Below are 17,324 nucleotides of genomic sequence, written 5' to 3'. Positions count from 1 at the left end.
TTTTATAAATTCTAAATATTTTAATTTATTATTATATAAAATATTATATCTTTATTTATTTAAATTTAACATTCATTAAATTAATTTATTGCAAATTTACTAATTTAATACTTTTAGTCATACAATTTATATAACAACAAACTAATTATTTTTTTCGTTACTTTAAAAGTAAATTATCTTCGATATTGTTGTTAATTTGTTGTTACTTTACCAACGAATTAACAAGAAAATTTGAAGTGAATTCATACTTAAGTTAACGACGACTTCACATCTTGTATCGCAAATTTTATGTTAAACTCACGACAATCATTTTAGGACAAAATATGTTAGTCACAAACATAACAACGAATTTACGACAATATGTCCATTTTGACATTCATTTAGCGACAAGTAGTAATTTATCACTAATTTATTGTAAAAAACTCAACAATGAAAAAACAATGAAAATCTATGTTGTTAAGACTATGTTTTCTTGTACTATAAGGAGTTCTTTACTTTTGCAATCAAACATATACAAAAAGCAAATAATATAGACATATAGTGTTGGATAAAAATTGCACAAGGTGTTCGAAGTTCTATTTCAACAATATTTTATTTTATTTTAACTTTTTGAATACCAGCAGGTTTGGAACGAAGTCCATAATCCCCCAAACCTAAAACCACAGCATGTAATATAAGTTTCTTTCAGCGATCACTCGAACTGGGATCTCTGATGCAATGGCTAGGATCATTTACAGTTGAGCTAATGACCTCTAGTGTTTCAACAATATGTTAGGTTGCTTCTTTTCCACCGATTTGGCTTTATGAATCGGGTTATAATTTAAAACATCTAGACATTATTGTAAGAAGTGATTTGCTAAGTTTTGTCTGCAACAATCATTCTAACAAATAAATGATGACTTCTATATTATTAAAATAGAAGTACAAGATATAAATACTCTCCTTAAGTTTACTATTTATTTACATTAGAATATCATTGAAGTAATAAATTTAAGTATTTTTAATTATTGTTGTCTTTTTTAGTTTATTAGTGAATTTTTCTCATTCTAATTTTACCAGAACAAATCGGCAAGAATGATATAAGATTATTACATGATGTTAAGATTATTATAACATGATCTATTATAGATATTTACATTTTAACAAGATTTTTAGACATTTTAATAATCTTTATATCATATCAAAGATAAAAATTTATATAAATATTTATAATTTTCGTGGATAGTTAAATAGCTAAATCTATATTTAAATTTATTACTCAGTGTAAAGATAAATCTAATCAAGCTCTGAATTATTGAATTGTATTTAAAATTTAGTTGCAACAAAAAAAGTTTTAATTGAGTGATTAGCAATCGAATTATTATTTTAATATATATCTGTTACAAGTTAAATCTTTTTAACTAAAACCAACAAAAATTATTAATTTTATTCTTAAAAAGAAATAAAAATAGTATAAAATTATAATTTAAAAGAACGAAAATTAATCTATTAAACTAAACTAATTTAACTATAATCAAATTAGAAATTAAAACAAATAAAAATTTATAAATGATTACTTTATACTTTTAAATATTAATGAAATTAAAACTAAATGTCATAAAATATAAATTTAAAATAAATATTTTTTAAGATTTATTATTTATTCGCATGGCGCATAAATCATCTTAGTTAGTATAATATAGTTTGACAAAAAAAAAAAAGTTAGTATAATATAGCTGTTTTTGGGGAAGAAAAATAAAACTTTATTTCATTTATTTTATAAGTAAAGACACGTTCACGTACATGCGTCATGCTTGCAGGTATTATCTCAACCCATTATTTTTGTCATGGACGACGAGAGTCTCATGTTTAACATTACATAAGATATTTTGACTAGTAGAATGGGAACATCCTTTGACGTAAACTATCTACCGTGGAAGTAGAAGGAATAGCCGTCGTATCATCATTAACTTTCTTGAACTTGACGAGTAAGATCTTAGCATCATCATTGGTCAGAACTAATTGTGGTGCACGGAAGCATGCCCCTTGGATGGCTCCAACGGTTCCGTTTAAGGTGGTCAATTTGTAAGTGTTTTCTCCGGATTCTTCACCAGCTTTCTCTATCTTAAACCAACTATTTGGGCTCGTGGGATTACCACCGATGAGAATCGCTGGTTCCTTGCTAGCATTTGAGGAATCATCGACTTCCCAATACTTGGAAAACTCGTTGCAAACCGGCCATATGTTGGACTTGAACTCGATGTTTACAATGGAAGATGTCACAATGAGTGCTGGGAGAATGAATGGATATGTGACGCTAACAGGTAGGCCCGGTTGGTCTGCAATTGGTATCTGAGAGATGCCAAGCGGACACAAAGGAAATATTGTATTGGGGGCTGGGACAAGGCCACCACCACTATTATTCTCCGTCTTAACCGGTTGGATGAAGTATGGTCTAGCGACTTGAACTGGATTTCCGTCGGAATCTTTCACCAATTCCCCATTGGTAGCACAGATAGCTGCAGCCAATAGGAGACTGATGAAAAAGACGATTACTGAACGTTTCTTCATTTTCATGGTGTGTTTTAATGTTTGGCTGAGTTGAGTTGTAGAGAGCAACCACATTGTTTCAGTATTTATAGTAAGTTTCTGCGGTTCAATTTAAAACCCCGAGACACTAAAAAAATCTCTCATTTTCTTTTTTTTTTTCTAAGAAAACCTTAGATATATCAACTTTAAATATTTCTTGGCTTTTCCTCCCGTCACAGTATGATCATTCTCGTCATATGACCTATAGGTTGCTTTCTAGTAAACTGTACTGTACAGTGGGGTTTGAAAAGAAGAGACTAGAGTAACTGATTTGACGTTCCATTTCTGCACGAGGAAAATGCATAACTATCCATAATAACTAACATATAAAGCAGAAATAAAGACGATCAATTAAACAATTATTATTAGAAGAAGGCAAGATTTCAAACTAGGAGACAGTGATGAGTTAAACAACGTACAGAATGAGTCTCGAATTCTCAGTATCTTGGTTTATATACACAACTCTTTTTTTTTCTTCAAATTGATGCTTCTTATATTGATATGGGCAAACAAGTGGTTTTGGTTGGTATTTTAAAGATAGCACTAGATATTGATCTTCGCTCTGAAAATCGAGATTATTTATTTTAAAATTTATCTCTAATGCTACGTACTACAAATATTGAAATTGGGCGAGAAGAGTAATAATTGAAATGTACAAATGATATGATTTGTCTACTTTAAACTGAGATTAATTTACCCATGACTAAAAGACTAAAACTAATCGAGAAGAGCAATAACTGAAGATGTAATCCGAGTTAAAAACTTTTCTAACAAAACCACAAAAATGGTTGGTGGGTCGATAACTTCACTCACAGTAATGCTTTCAATATTCTTCCACTCACCAACACGTCATTCAGTCCCTAAACTAATCAAATAGGTTTGCCATGTAGTGTAGACTATATATTTGACTATATCTAATATATTAAAAGAGAAATACAAATCTATTTGCCAAAAAAAAAATACAAATCTAATATATTAAAAGAAAAGTACAAATTAAAATTAAACCTTAAATTTGCACAATATTTACAACTCAGTGCCATAAAAAAATAAATAAACATACTTTAAAGTAATAGTTGTTTTTTTCAAGTAGTAAATAATTTCCCAAATTAACTATAACTATAAAGATTTCAGCAACAATAATGAACGCATATTTTCCCTCACCTTAAATTTCTCCTAGCATTTTGGCAACTATGCAATTATTATACATAATTACTAGATTTTGACCCGCGGTTTTAAACCGCGGGATATTTTATGATGATTTTTTTATCAACAACATTATTAATAATGATATTAATTTGTAAGATTTTTGTCTATTTTAAATATTTTTGTATTTAAATCGACATTTTTAAACCCGACATGAATCTGCGATTGAACCGGTGATCCGAAATGTAATACAGTTAGAGTTTTAAGAAATGTCATTATTTTAAAACCCGATAAACCAGCAAAAATGCTAAACCCCAAAGGAACCCGTTGAACCGATGAATAATCCAATTTGATTTAAATTTTTAACTTTTAATTTTTAAAGTTAATTTCAAATTTAGCATTAGATATTTAAATACTTATTAACTTAAATCTTATTATATTTTATGTCATATCTCTATGTTAGATTATGTAACAAATTAAAAGTATTAAAATTAATAAATATTTAAATATCTAATGATAAATTTGAAATTACGGGTTTCGTTTTAAATCAAATACCTATTTTTTGAACACCGACTTAGATTATATAGTTTTCATGAAATTAGGGATTTCATTTTTATCATTTCTTAATTTTCAGAAAATCTAGTATTATAGCCATGAATATTGCTTCTGTGGATACTCAGAAACTACTTACCATAAAAATCGTTTTGGAAATCTTAGCATTAATAATCACGATATCTATTCTTACCATATAAATAGGCTAGATGTTAGGTTTTTTGTTATTATTAGTAAATGTTATAGACTTAATTATATGATATAGTTTGATTTAGTTGACTTAATTATATTGTATAGTTATTTTTAAATTTTTACCTAGAAATAAGTTAGGTCCAACTTTGTGTTTCTATTTTAATAAGATAGATTTCAGGAAGGAAATGAACGTAATTCTACACCATAAGGATTTCATACTTTCGCTACCCATTAATTCTTCACTTGACCAGCATAAACTTATATAACTCATACAGAACCAATGAAACCTAAGATATTATTATATTAACTAGATCTTGACCCGTACGACCGCATGAGTATTAATATTCAGTTTTAGTTTTTATTTATTTATACTAAATAGTATATTTGTAATATTTGATCGTTTTATATTGACTAATCTAGGGGTGGGTATTTGGGTATCCACTCGAATTCGGTTAAAATATATTCGGGTTTGAGATTTTCGAGTTTAAAGATTTTAACTCTATTCGGGTATTTATAAACTTTGATTTCGGTTTGATTCGGATCTTTGCAGGTTTGATAACCCGTTTAAATTATTTTTAAAATTTAAAAATTTATATATCTTTAAATATCCCTAAATCTAAAAAAATATAACATGTAAATTTGAGTAATGTAAGCCAAAGTACCTAAATTAAAAATTAAAAATAGATTTAACTTGAATATTTGGATAAGAATAAATATATATTTTAAGTGTTTTTGGTTTTTTGATTATTGTTTATCTACTTTAGATGTTTACTTTTGACTATTTTTTATATTTTAAATATTTTAAATAACTTAAAATAGCTTATATCTTGGATATTAACTCGAAAAATAGCTAACATATTGAAATATATAAATATGATTTAAATATATTCAAATATCCGAAATATTTCGTTCGGATAAGGTTTGGTTATGGTTCTCTAGATACCAAAATGGTAAATCCGTTTGATTATTATCTAGTTTCGGTTCAAATTTGCTAATATTTTTGTTCAGATTTGTTAAATAGAGAGTTGATATTATAATTTCCATGAATTGTTTGTCCAATAAAAATGTATTTTTTTGAATTTGATATTGATTTAATTGGGAAGTTAATGAAGTGTGTTTAACTCAAATTTAATTTTAGAAATGGAAAAGACAAAGTATTGAAATAGAAAGTATTATTTAATTGTGTATTTAATTCAAATTTAATTTTGGAAAATACATTAATCTAAGTGGAAAAGACAAAGCATTAAAATAGGAAGTACTATTTAATGTTAGTTGCATAGAAGTGTAAATAATATTGAAAACTAATGGATATTCTATATGAATACTTCTTTTTTAATAATATAGATAATACCTCTGTTAGTAATATCATTCGATTTGAAATTTAATATTATTAGATATTATCTGTTCACATAATAAAACAAACATTTATTATATTTCCTAAACGAAATTACATTAAAAACATTCATATTTATAAACAATCATCATAACTATAAAATACCAATCAATTTAATGCAATTTCAATATTATATTCAAATTTTGCTAATCATGTATTCCTAATTTTATAAAGAGAGATTCTGGTTATGATTATAATTTAATATAAAAAGAATGTGTATTAAATAAATAAAAATTGTATATTTGTTTGTTAATGCCAAAAATTAGGGGTAGACCAAAAAACCAAACTGACCAAACTGGACCCAAAATGATCCAAACCGAACCAAAGTATTTCTAAACAATTTGGTTCAAGATTTTACCAACCCCCAAATGGTTCGATTGTTTGGTTTTAAACCGAACCAAAAACCAAAGTGTTTTTAATTAGATTAATTTTAATATCGTAATAATATTAAAATTTAATAATCCAACCATGTAATCTAAAGAAAATAATCATAACTTTATACATTTTATTTATAAATGTATAGAATAAACACAACTAAATTTTCTTAAGAAATTAAATCTCATATATTAACATCAAAACCAAAAACAATTATTTATGATATTCAAATTAAGTTTAAAGATAATAATATAAATTATTGATTACTTCTTCTACATTTTAGTGATGTTTTTCTTTTGTTTAAATGTGAAGATAATATTGATTTAATGTCAAATAATCATTTATTTATGTTTTTATAAATTATATTTTGTAAATTAGAACAAAACTAAAAAATAATCAATTGAAATGACAAAATACAAATAAAACCAAATTAAACTAGACTGAACACACACCAAACCCAGACTGGAGCATTACGGTTACAACACTGTTGTCGCCTCGCAGGTCTGCCATTGATTCATGTCTTCTTCAAATTTCCTTCCAGGCTGCAATTCACAGTATATGGAGGGAACGGAACAGCAGAAAGCACACAGGTACTTACCGTACAGCTCAGCAACTCACGAAGTTTATAGACAAGACAATTTGCAACCGCATCTCCTCTCTCCGTTCTAGAAACGCAGAGATTTGCAGTAACATGATGATTCGCTGGATGGGAAGGAATGGCTAACCTGTTGTTTCTCTCTTTGAGATGATGTTGTTCTCAGTCTTTTCGAACTCCTTCGTATTGTAAACTTTTTTTTTCTTTGTTGATAAATAAATTTAACATTTCAACAAAAAAAAACACACACACCAAACCAAACTAAATCTGAACCAAACACAAATCAAACCACAGTAAAACCAAACCAAGCCGAACACAATTCAATCTAACTTGGGTTAATTTTGGTTTAAATTTTCTTAGACCTAAATAAACCAAACCTAACCGAACCCACAACCAAACCGAAATACACACTCCTACTCAAAATCAATACTGACCAAATCTTTTACCCGAATCTCCTAACATATCCTTTCAATTTTTTAACTGTACATATCTCATTTTTTTTTTGATGAAATTTGAAATTTATTGATCAAGGATATGAATCATATGTACAAAGAATATGAAAGAAATCAGAATGCAAGACTAGGGCCGAGAGAAAGAATTAAAAGAAATGAAACAGTTCTTAGTGTGCACTAAACCATCTTTGCATCAGACCTTGTAGCCTAGGTTTGTAGCGATAATCCAGAGATGTAATCCGATTCCGTACAGTCTTGTCAATCACCCTAGCAACCTGATCCATAGATTTCACACAGCCTTTATGCCGCCTGTCATTTCGTTCACGCCAAATGGAATATATAGTGACCTGAAACACCAACCGCAGCAGAATAGAGGTGAGCTTATCGTAGCTCCCTGTCAGCAGTCGAGTCAATGTTGTGTGCCAATCAGGGTCAGGTTCGACTCCAAGGAGGTTCCCCACCACGCGCAGCCAGAGTGTGAAGGTAAACGGACATGCAAAGAAAAGATGATCTCGAGTCTCATCAGGCTCGCCACAATAGATACAAACCTGCGGTTGCCCCCACTGACTTGTCCTGTGTCCTGTGGCTAACCTGTCCCGCACAGCTAGCCAAGTAATGAAACCGTATCGTGGAACCCCCTGCGGAAACCAGACCAGCTTATGCCATGGAACTTCAGCCTTATGTTCCCGAACCAAGTTCCAAGTCTCAGCAGCCACAAATCTATCTTTGTATTCATTTTCCCCACACTTCCAGATTGCACCATCACTAATTGAATCTTGAAGGGCAAGAGGATACCTGATAATAGCTTGAACTAGCTCCTGTATACGGTGATCGCGGCAGTTCCGGAATCTCCATTCCCCAGCTACGAAGACTTCACAGATTTTCGCATCTCTCCGAATGCCGAGTTTCTGAGTACCTAGTTCACCCGTAAGATCAATCAGTCTCCCTCTAGGGTGCCACAGATCTCTGTACATATCTCATTTCCTATATCCTTTACCCGGATCTTCTGTTTTTTTTTTCCGGAAAATAATATAGACTTTAATCATTGGAAAAGGTCCATTATAGTTTATATCTACTATGTAATTGTAAATTATGATGTACCAATATCATAACAAAATGACCCAATTAAATAACTTAAACTAGGTTAGCTAAATAATTATTTTAAAAATCTTTTCTTATTTTTGATTTTTTTTGTAACTTGCTTTCATTTTTTCTAGATAATATATTTTTCAAAAAGAAAATCTAAATAAAAGTTATAAAATTTATATTCAACTTAAATCAACATATTTGTAGTATAATTTAATAAAACCAACAAATATACTTAAAACTCTAATATTTTACACTTTACTGTATATTTTACCAAATACACTAAATAAAAGCACAATAAAAGAAGAACACATTTTATATATGACTGCTTTTGAAGAGTATATAATATTACTGCACATAAGAATGTAATTTTAAATTCTTATTGTATTATATTCTTATAAGTCTCAAAGTAAAAAGAATCTATGAAATAATACATGACCCGAATATGGTATGTTGTTGATTCGAAAATGAGATTTGATTCGAAATTGATAAACATGTAGTATTATCATTTCGAAGGGAGTAGTTAAAGAATCTCACATTTTATAATAAGTGAAACATCTAGAAGATTATATTTGCACTCAAATTTGTTGACAAATCTTTCTTAAAGTAAATCTATGGAATTTTGAGGCAAGTTATGTTGATATACTAAGTGAAGGAATTTTTAAATTCATTTCAAATCAAAAGTATTTCTCAAGGATTTAAAAGTATTTTAGAGAAAATACATACATCCTCTTATAATATTGTACTACACAAAGATTAATGCAATGGAGATATATATATAGTAAACATGAAGTTTACAAAATATTTTGCATGAATTAGTTAGACAATTTTGGTTCTGAAAAAATACTTAAATTTTATGTGAATAATCATTGAAGAACCAGAAGATTCTTCTGAATGATTTGACATATATTGCTTGTTCGCAAGATAAAATGATAATATGGTTTTCACCATGATAAAATGATAATACGGTTTTCACCAGCCAAAGAAAAGTATTGACATGAATAAAGGATATGTTGGTGGACTGATCACCCACTATTCATCTATATCATCTTGGTGAATTCACGTTTTAAGTATTTGATAATTATTGCATGAGTAACATAATTCGCATCAAGACAATAATTTATAAATATTTCCCCCATCCATTGGTATCAGGTCATAAACCAATCATTTTCTATCTAAGAAATTTGATGTGTGATATATATTCCAGTTGCTCCACCACAGAGCTTTAATTAAGATGAGTTTTCATATGAGGTTGAAAATATATGTTGGATATTAATCTTTATTGCTACTTAAGAATCCAGAGCCATCCCGAAGAATTAGTATTTCCAACATAAGGGGAAGAAAATAAACAGTTGAAAAATAAAATAAGTTGATATGAATTATCATTGGTCTTGGGACAAAAGAGAATGTCAAATAGAACAAAAGATAATTCAATTATAGAACTTAGTAAAGCAGTTGCCAGAAAAAATTGCTGACCCAGATGAATAGAATAAGATACCAGCTGTAAATGCTCCAATATGAATTGATGTTCTAGAAGAACAATATCAAGCTGCTAGTCACGACTACAGCGTGACATGTTGATTCCAAAGATAAGAATCCTCGTAAATTAAAAGGAGCATATATTGATAATGGTCAAAGCGAGGCAATATAGATTTTGAATGATCTTCAGAAGATACATTAACATGACATAAACAAATTCAGGTACATGAGACAATGAAAAGATCTCAATAACTTATGTCATGAATATAATAAAATGGAACTGAAATGACATCGATGATACTTATGCATGCAAAATAGCAATTGATATGATGAATTAGAAAGAAGGTCATTAAAAAAATGTCCATTGAAAAGTGTACACAAAGAAATGATTGGCCAAATCAAAGAGAACTAATAGACAAAGATAGAAAATCTTATGAAAGAGATAAAGTATTTGGACCAGTAGTCCATACACAAAAAGTGTAAAGAAGTGAGAAAGAAGTGAATTGTTGCAGCAAAGGAATATCAATATAAAATTCATTATGAAGATACATAGTCTCATGTGGCAGATGCAACTACTTTCGATTTTCCTTATCAGTTTGGAAATAAAAGAAAAACTTGAATTATACGACCCACTGAAAAATGTGAAAGATATAATCCATGAAGAATTGATGATATCAAAATCATGTTACCGGAAACTCTAGCTATTCGATCAAATTAAAGCAAATTCATTTTCATGGGATATATATTAAAAATCTTGTATATGTTTGGTCCTGAAGTACCATACTTAAAGAGTAATATGAATAAGTTATTAATCTTTTCGTGATTGAGAGATGTGATTTCATATGAAAATAAAGAAAGTCATAAAAGGAACTTTATAATAAGAACTGAATAAGTCGTAAATGATTAGACGAGTTTATGTCAAGATATTTGGCTTGAAGTCCAAATAAACCAAGAAATTGTTGTCTATGTCAAAAGAGAATTATGGACCAGAAATATAAAGACATATATATTATGAACCAGAAGTATAAAGCAAAATAATTTGTTTTGCAAAGCTCAATTTCATGAAGAGATATATTTGACTGAAATTCACATCCCGAAGATATGCTTTGAGGGGAGAAATGTGAAAAATGTGTGGTTATACTCTTTTTCCTTACCATGGTTTTTATCCTACTGATTTTTTTCAGAAAGTTTGACCGTGGCAATAAAAAACACACAGATGATAGACACCCAACAGGGATATTTGAATTTCAAAGTCTATCAATGATCTTAAGTCTTTGAAATCAAGAGAATCAAGAAAAATATCAAAAGAAGACACATGCACTGCAGAAGAATGAAGATGTTCATGTCCTACAAATGCCGATGTATATACACATGAGGAGAAATCATTATGCGTTGCACTCTTTTTTCCTTAACCACAATTTTTTCCTTTGGCTTTTTTCTGGTAATTTTTTTAACGAGGCAGCACATATGGCGTTTTGAAAACACTTTGGTATAATGTACATCAATGGGAAGTATTCTGAATATTGTGATGTGGATTATAAAAGTTTTGTTCACCAAGGTTTACTTGTTCTTGGTCCCTCATCCTCGGAAAATAGCTTCCGTTTTTTTTGTCCATACTCCTCTTTAATTATTTACGTCTCTTCCATTTCCTTTCTTGAACATTTAGGCTCTAACTGGTGATCATTGAATTAGGAATAGGAATGAGTAGAAAAAGAATGAATAGGAATAAAATTAATGGAATTAAAAGGAATATTTATTACTTTTGTTCCATATCAATTTTGATAAGGAATGATTTTGTTCTATGGTTCTTTAAAATTTAAGGAATGACAAGGAATCAGACGGAACAAAAATTCCCTATAAATGGTGTAATTTTTAAGGAATTAGTGGGAATGAATGATTCCCCTTGGTTCTCTATGTCACCGGTTAGAGCCTTAGTTACCTAACCGATAAATAAATTCTTTAACATTATGATCTTTCACTTTTAATCGTTCATTTCTTTTATATCTTTATATATAAAGAACTGTTTTCATCCCTTCTGCTGATGCCACATCAGATTCCAGGTCAGAAACTTGATGCATCAGAGGGCGACACGTGTCCAACTTTATAAAGCGCATCACTTATCGACTGGGCTTTGTAAATGTTATTGGGCTTTAATTCTAATATTGTCTCTGTCCAGTTTATCAAATCGAGTAAGATCAATCGTCCTCAATAACTTTCGTATCAAGCCGCCGTCGATTCATATTTGGTCCTTAACCCCCAGACGTTACGAGTTATATTCATTCATCGGCTTTAAGTGATGTTTTAACTTCACCGACCCAAATCAAGCACGACGTCTCATTCAATGATACTTATCCCTACTTGAAGGCGGTTTTCTGTAGCTATAAAAGGGGGTAAGGCTTCTAGCCTTGAACCTCATCATTCTGTAATGCCAAAAAAAAAACTTATTTGCAATGTGATGGCTAAATCATATGTTCTTCTTACTGATTTGAAGCCTGGCCTTTGTTCCTCCACCACTTAGCCTGGCCTCTGTTCCTCCACCACTGAGGTAGGAGTAGGACTGCTCGGAATCTGGGAAGGAGAAACGTGAAACAGTGGTGAGCTGATATAGGTGTGGACATACTCCTCCTTGATGCAAATGTTTTCCGTTCTTGAAAGTCATGTTCATAGCAGTTTTAAACTCTTCCGGTGTTTAAACTCATAATCATCAAAATTTTGTATTCAGATCTATATTGAAACTCTTTTGAATGAGAAATTTTGGAAACCGTTTGTTGATTTTTCTTTCTTCCTCGCACGTGTTTCAGTCGACTCTCCTGCTAGCCCTTGTGAATTTCAACCGTCACGCCACCTGCAGACATTGGCTCAAGTCGAGTTCAAAAATGTTCGCCATTAGCGGTTTGGATGTGACTCGGTAAAATCAGAGCTTCATTAGAAGTTTTGGTTCCAAATCCTGAAACTGTAAGTTTTGATTCCCTTACAGAAAGCTTTACTTAAATCTCTTTAATTCACAGCTGGTGTTTTTGAGATGTATTACATGTTTAAAGAACAGAAGCTCGAAAGAATGTATAAACTCTACAATAGTTGACAAATCATATCATTTTTATATACTGTCGAATACACTCTTCCCATCAGTATCCTGGATTATTTGGAAGGACTATACAGTATGGATAATCTTCCAATTCAAAGCACTACATCACATAGTTCTCAAGTGAAGTTGTTCGCAGTTTATCTTTTCATCTCAATTTGCAAACTATGATAAATGTAGTGTTTTTCTCTTCTATTTGCAGCAAATTACAATTGCTGAAATCAGGAAAGATGAGTGGTTCCTAAAATATTACACTCCTGTACAAGCTATTGATTACAAACATGTAAATCTGGATTATGTATACGCTGCTGTTGATGATTCTGAGGTAGGATTTTCTCCGCACAATTCTTTGTCCCCCATCTGTTTGCTGGTTAGCATTGTGTATATAATAAAACATGTGTTTAATGGGCTATGTGACATATTACATTTCAGGAACAAAAGGATGCACATGATGGAACATGAGACATGGGTCCACTGTCTTTAAATGCATTTTTACACTAATCTGAACCCTTTAAAATTTTTCCTTCAAAATCTTACACAAATAACTAAGTTCAACCAAAATTGGAACGTGTAACAGGTTAGGAGGTGGAGAAAGTCAAAATAAGACTGATTTTACCATCACGTAAAATCAACTTAAGACAATGACTATAAATGATAAAAATTGGAGTAAAGAGGTAGAAAAATATAGAAAAGGGGAAGAATAAAAATAAAATTAAAAGTAAGGTTTTCTATTCTTTAAACAAAGAAAATATTACCTACAATTATACTTTTTGGAGAGCTGAATTAAATTTACGGTTGAAAATGGAGTAATTTAGCTGAAAATATTTATTCAATTTTATCTACTATAGGCATGTTATACAAAAAAAACTCAATATTTTCTTTATCAATGCAAATTCTTAATCATTTTAACTAAAATTAATTAATAAATAAATTTATTATATGTAATCCGCATATCTAGTAGCAATAAAAGAAGAATACATTTTGTTGAAATGGTTAAATAGTATGCTTTAATAATGTATTTCGTGGAGTAAAAAATATGGGTTTTCTGCAAAAAAAACCTCAATGTAGCTTTTTATTGCAAATTAATCCACGAACTCAAAAATCCACGGGTCAAACCTCCAAGTCTCAGTCAAACTACAATATAATCCATCCGTGTATTTATGATATATCTCTGTTAACTATTTAACAGAAATTAAAATTACGTCGTTTTGATATTAAGAATTAAACTAAAAAATGTTGCATCCGAAAGGTTTCGAACACTGCACCCAGACACAAGTTAATCGGTGTGTTAACCAACTCGCCAACGGACATATACGTTAATTGTTTATACTTAATTATATATATCGTCTGTGTTTTGACGTTTAAGAAAACAGAGCTTCTTCTTCGTTTTGTTGCTGTGACCTGCAACAAGTTGATTTTAATATCAAAAATCTTACACATAAATTTAACGAAAAATCATCCACATAATTCTAATAAAGTAACATATAAGTCTAATAAAAAGAGCACGAGTTATAAAATCCAACAAAAATAAAAACACACTTGATAAGAAAATAGAAAAGTCACGGTTGAGATGAGGAGATGCCTTCTGAGAGCTTTTTCCTAGGCCTTCCAGGCCCTTGTTTTGGGAGTGCCGATGAGAGGCTTGGGACATCATGTTCAGGCTGTGAGGTAGAGGCAAACCACTTCCTTCGGCTTCCAGGTGTAGCATCTGGTGCATGAATAAATAGAGCAGCTGAAGTAGGTGGAATTACTTCCTTGCGTGGCCTTCCAGGTCGATTCTTAGGTGGTTTCGGGACAGGTTGACTCTTGCAATACTTCGTATTATGTCCTTCTTGCCCACAACTCCCACAGTGCTGTAAAATAAATGAAAAGAATATAAAAATCATAAATAACAAAAGAAAAAAAAACAAATAACAAAACAAGCATAAGAAGAGAAGATACATACTATTTTCGTTCCTCGTTTTGAAACCTTTGGTGGTTCTCTAGGTTCACCTTTATCTCTCTTTCTCTTTTTACCTGGTGGTCTCCCTGGAGGTTTCTTAAATGGAGGTGGATTGACCCTCACATTAGTTGTCACCTTCCACATGTTCATGCCATTGACGGGCTTTAAACGATATGCATAACATGCCTTCAGTTTCTCTATGGTGAACCAGTCAGATATAAGTGTTTTCGGGTCTTGGTCAGCGTTTTTTCTAAACGCAAGGCTGAGACAATGTGGCAGAAAGGAATTCCACTGATCATGTACATCCTACAAGTACAAGATATGTCGCCTCTCATCTTCACCACAAACCTATCATTGAAGTACCCAACTTCATAGTCTCCTAATCCACAACTCAAAGGACTGCAATTCTTAGCAAGTTCAATCTGTTCTTCGAGTTTTGCAACTGATTTATAAGTGTAGTTTGCCCTACACTTATCAGCTTCAGCTCTTTTTTTTTGTGGTTGCTCACCATTACCTTTCTTCTTATATCTTCAAGCATTTCCACAACCGGTTTTGTTCTTGCTATCCTTATAGCTGCATTGAAAGATTCTCCTAAGTTTTTCTCAACAGCATTAGAAGATGAGTATTCTGTGAAAAATGCTCTTGACCACGGGCAAGACAGAGAAATCTTCAAATCATCATATGCAGCGACTGAAATCTTCTTCAGCTCTTCCATTTTCTTCTCAAAACGTGCCATATAGTAAGCATCAGCAGCACCCCAGAATAGATCTTCAAACACAGCTCCACCATATTTCTTTTTCCAATTAGAGTAGACATGCCGAGCACACATCCTATGCTCAGCATATGGCAGCACATCTTGAACAGCTAATATAAGACCTTTTTGTTGGTCACTTGCTAGAGTTAAACCATTATCAAGTCCTAGGCCTAGATCCTCGACCAAATGCTCAAAAAACCATAACCAGTTATCTTTATTTTCAACCTCCACAATGGCCCATGCGATAGGAAAGTCTGCTCGTTAGGATCCCTTCCACAAGCAACTAATAACATTCCATTCATACTCCACTTCAGAAATGTACCATCGATGTGAATAATCTTCCTACAAGAACCTTTCCACCCATCTTTAAGCGCCTGAAAGCACACATAAAACCTATAGAATCGTGTCTGCCTCACCTCACATTCAACTGTAGATCCAGGATTTGTGCTTTTCAACTCCTCCACATAGTCAAACAACCTTGCAAATGACTGAGCTTGCTCATCATCAAACTGCTGCAAGCATTTCAGCCTTGTCCTTTCACAAATTGTTTCTGACACATTAATGTTGCGCCTTTGAAGATTTTGCTGTAACTGAGTAGCTGAGATATTGGGATTAATTCTGAATTCCTCAATATAGATATCTGCAATCCTACTATTTGTCAGCCAAGACACTTTACCCTGCCATGTGCAGTTGTGCTCCTCTTGGTATGCTCTGACTACAACTCTAGTGCTGCTGCTATTTATAGAACCTGAGATCCTCCACAGACATTTTTTTCTGAACAAATTGCCACAACACGCTTACCATCAGACTTATCAAACTTGATATCCCTTCTCTTCCTCACAGCATATTTCGTTATAGCAGTTTTGAAAGCTGCTATGTTCGAAAATTGTTGCCCCAACATAAATATTGTCGGATTATCATCAACTACCTAATCACCAGCTTCACTATCACTAACACCAAAAGCATCGTCCTGCTCTATCACGCCACCTCTCTCCTCAGTCTCAAAATCACTACTAGAAGAGTCATTCACCGTATTATCCTCATTAGCACTCTCATTCCCGATATCATCTTCATCCTCAGCGTCATTCAACGAGCCTCTCATATTACGATGCCTACCCATATAAGGATCATCTTCTCTGACGATAAACAACATCTTTGCTCCAGATCCAATTGAATAGTGAACCACTTTTTTCATTATCACATCATTAGTAATGTCTTCTTTTTTCTCAGGAGTTTCAGGTGGAAACCATGATACTTGGTTCATGATATCTTCATAGCCTATGTATTCCACAAGTGTGAGAATCGACTGCAAGGTAAAACCATCAGCTACTCTTCTACCGGCTTCATGAACTTTTCCTCCATGATATTCGTCTTTGTTTGCTCCAATATCCACCACAACGAAAATGGAGATCAAAGCTGTAAGAAAATCATTCACCAATGAAAAATGAAGCAATCTATTAATTGATTAAAAAAAATCAAAAAAGTTCTCTGGTTACTAACCTCAATGCCATGATCCTTTTTCTTGCTTAGTTCTCTTAAAATAGAGCACAAGACTGATGAAATCGCCTTAAATCATCATGAATCACATAATCAATTGAAATTTTGAAGGTTGAATAGAAAGCCTCAATCCTCCACTCTAAAAACCCTAAATCACGATTTTAGGTTGCCAAGGGACCTTATATTTTCGTTATAAAACGACTTTGAAATGGAA

The 17,324-nt window shown here is 31.6% G+C and overlaps 2 protein-coding genes across 2 annotated transcripts; both read right to left on the bottom strand.

The window, feature by feature from the left end:
* Nucleotides 1-1,738: 1,738 nt before the first annotated feature.
* Nucleotides 1,739-2,598, bottom strand: LOC108861634 (kunitz trypsin inhibitor 2). Its single transcript, XM_018635548.2, has one exon. The coding sequence runs from the start codon at nt 2,554-2,556 to the stop codon at nt 1,873-1,875; it is 684 nt and encodes a 227-aa protein (XP_018491050.2). The 5' UTR covers nt 2,557-2,598; the 3' UTR covers nt 1,739-1,872.
* A 4,839-nt stretch (nt 2,599-7,437) lies between these two features.
* On the bottom strand, nt 7,438-8,244 carry LOC108858434 (uncharacterized). Its single transcript, XM_018632359.1, has one exon. The coding sequence runs from the start codon at nt 8,242-8,244 to the stop codon at nt 7,438-7,440; it is 807 nt and encodes a 268-aa protein (XP_018487861.1).
* Nucleotides 8,245-17,324: the final 9,080 nt, after the last annotated feature.

The sequence above is a fragment of the Raphanus sativus genome, chromosome 5 (genome assembly GCF_000801105.2).
Source record: "Raphanus sativus cultivar WK10039 chromosome 5, ASM80110v3, whole genome shotgun sequence".
Lineage (NCBI taxonomy): Eukaryota > Viridiplantae > Streptophyta > Magnoliopsida > Brassicales > Brassicaceae > Raphanus > Raphanus sativus.
This window is presented reverse-complemented; position numbering and strand designations above follow the sequence as displayed.

What these genes read in the sequence shown, in the direction of transcription:
- LOC108861634 (XM_018635548.2), bottom strand. Translation starts at nt 2,556, where the DNA reads ATGAAAATGAAGAAACGTTCAGTAATCGTCTTTTTCATCAGTCTCCTA.
- LOC108858434 (XM_018632359.1), bottom strand. Translation starts at nt 8,244, where the DNA reads ATGTACAGAGATCTGTGGCACCCTAGAGGGAGACTGATTGATCTTACG.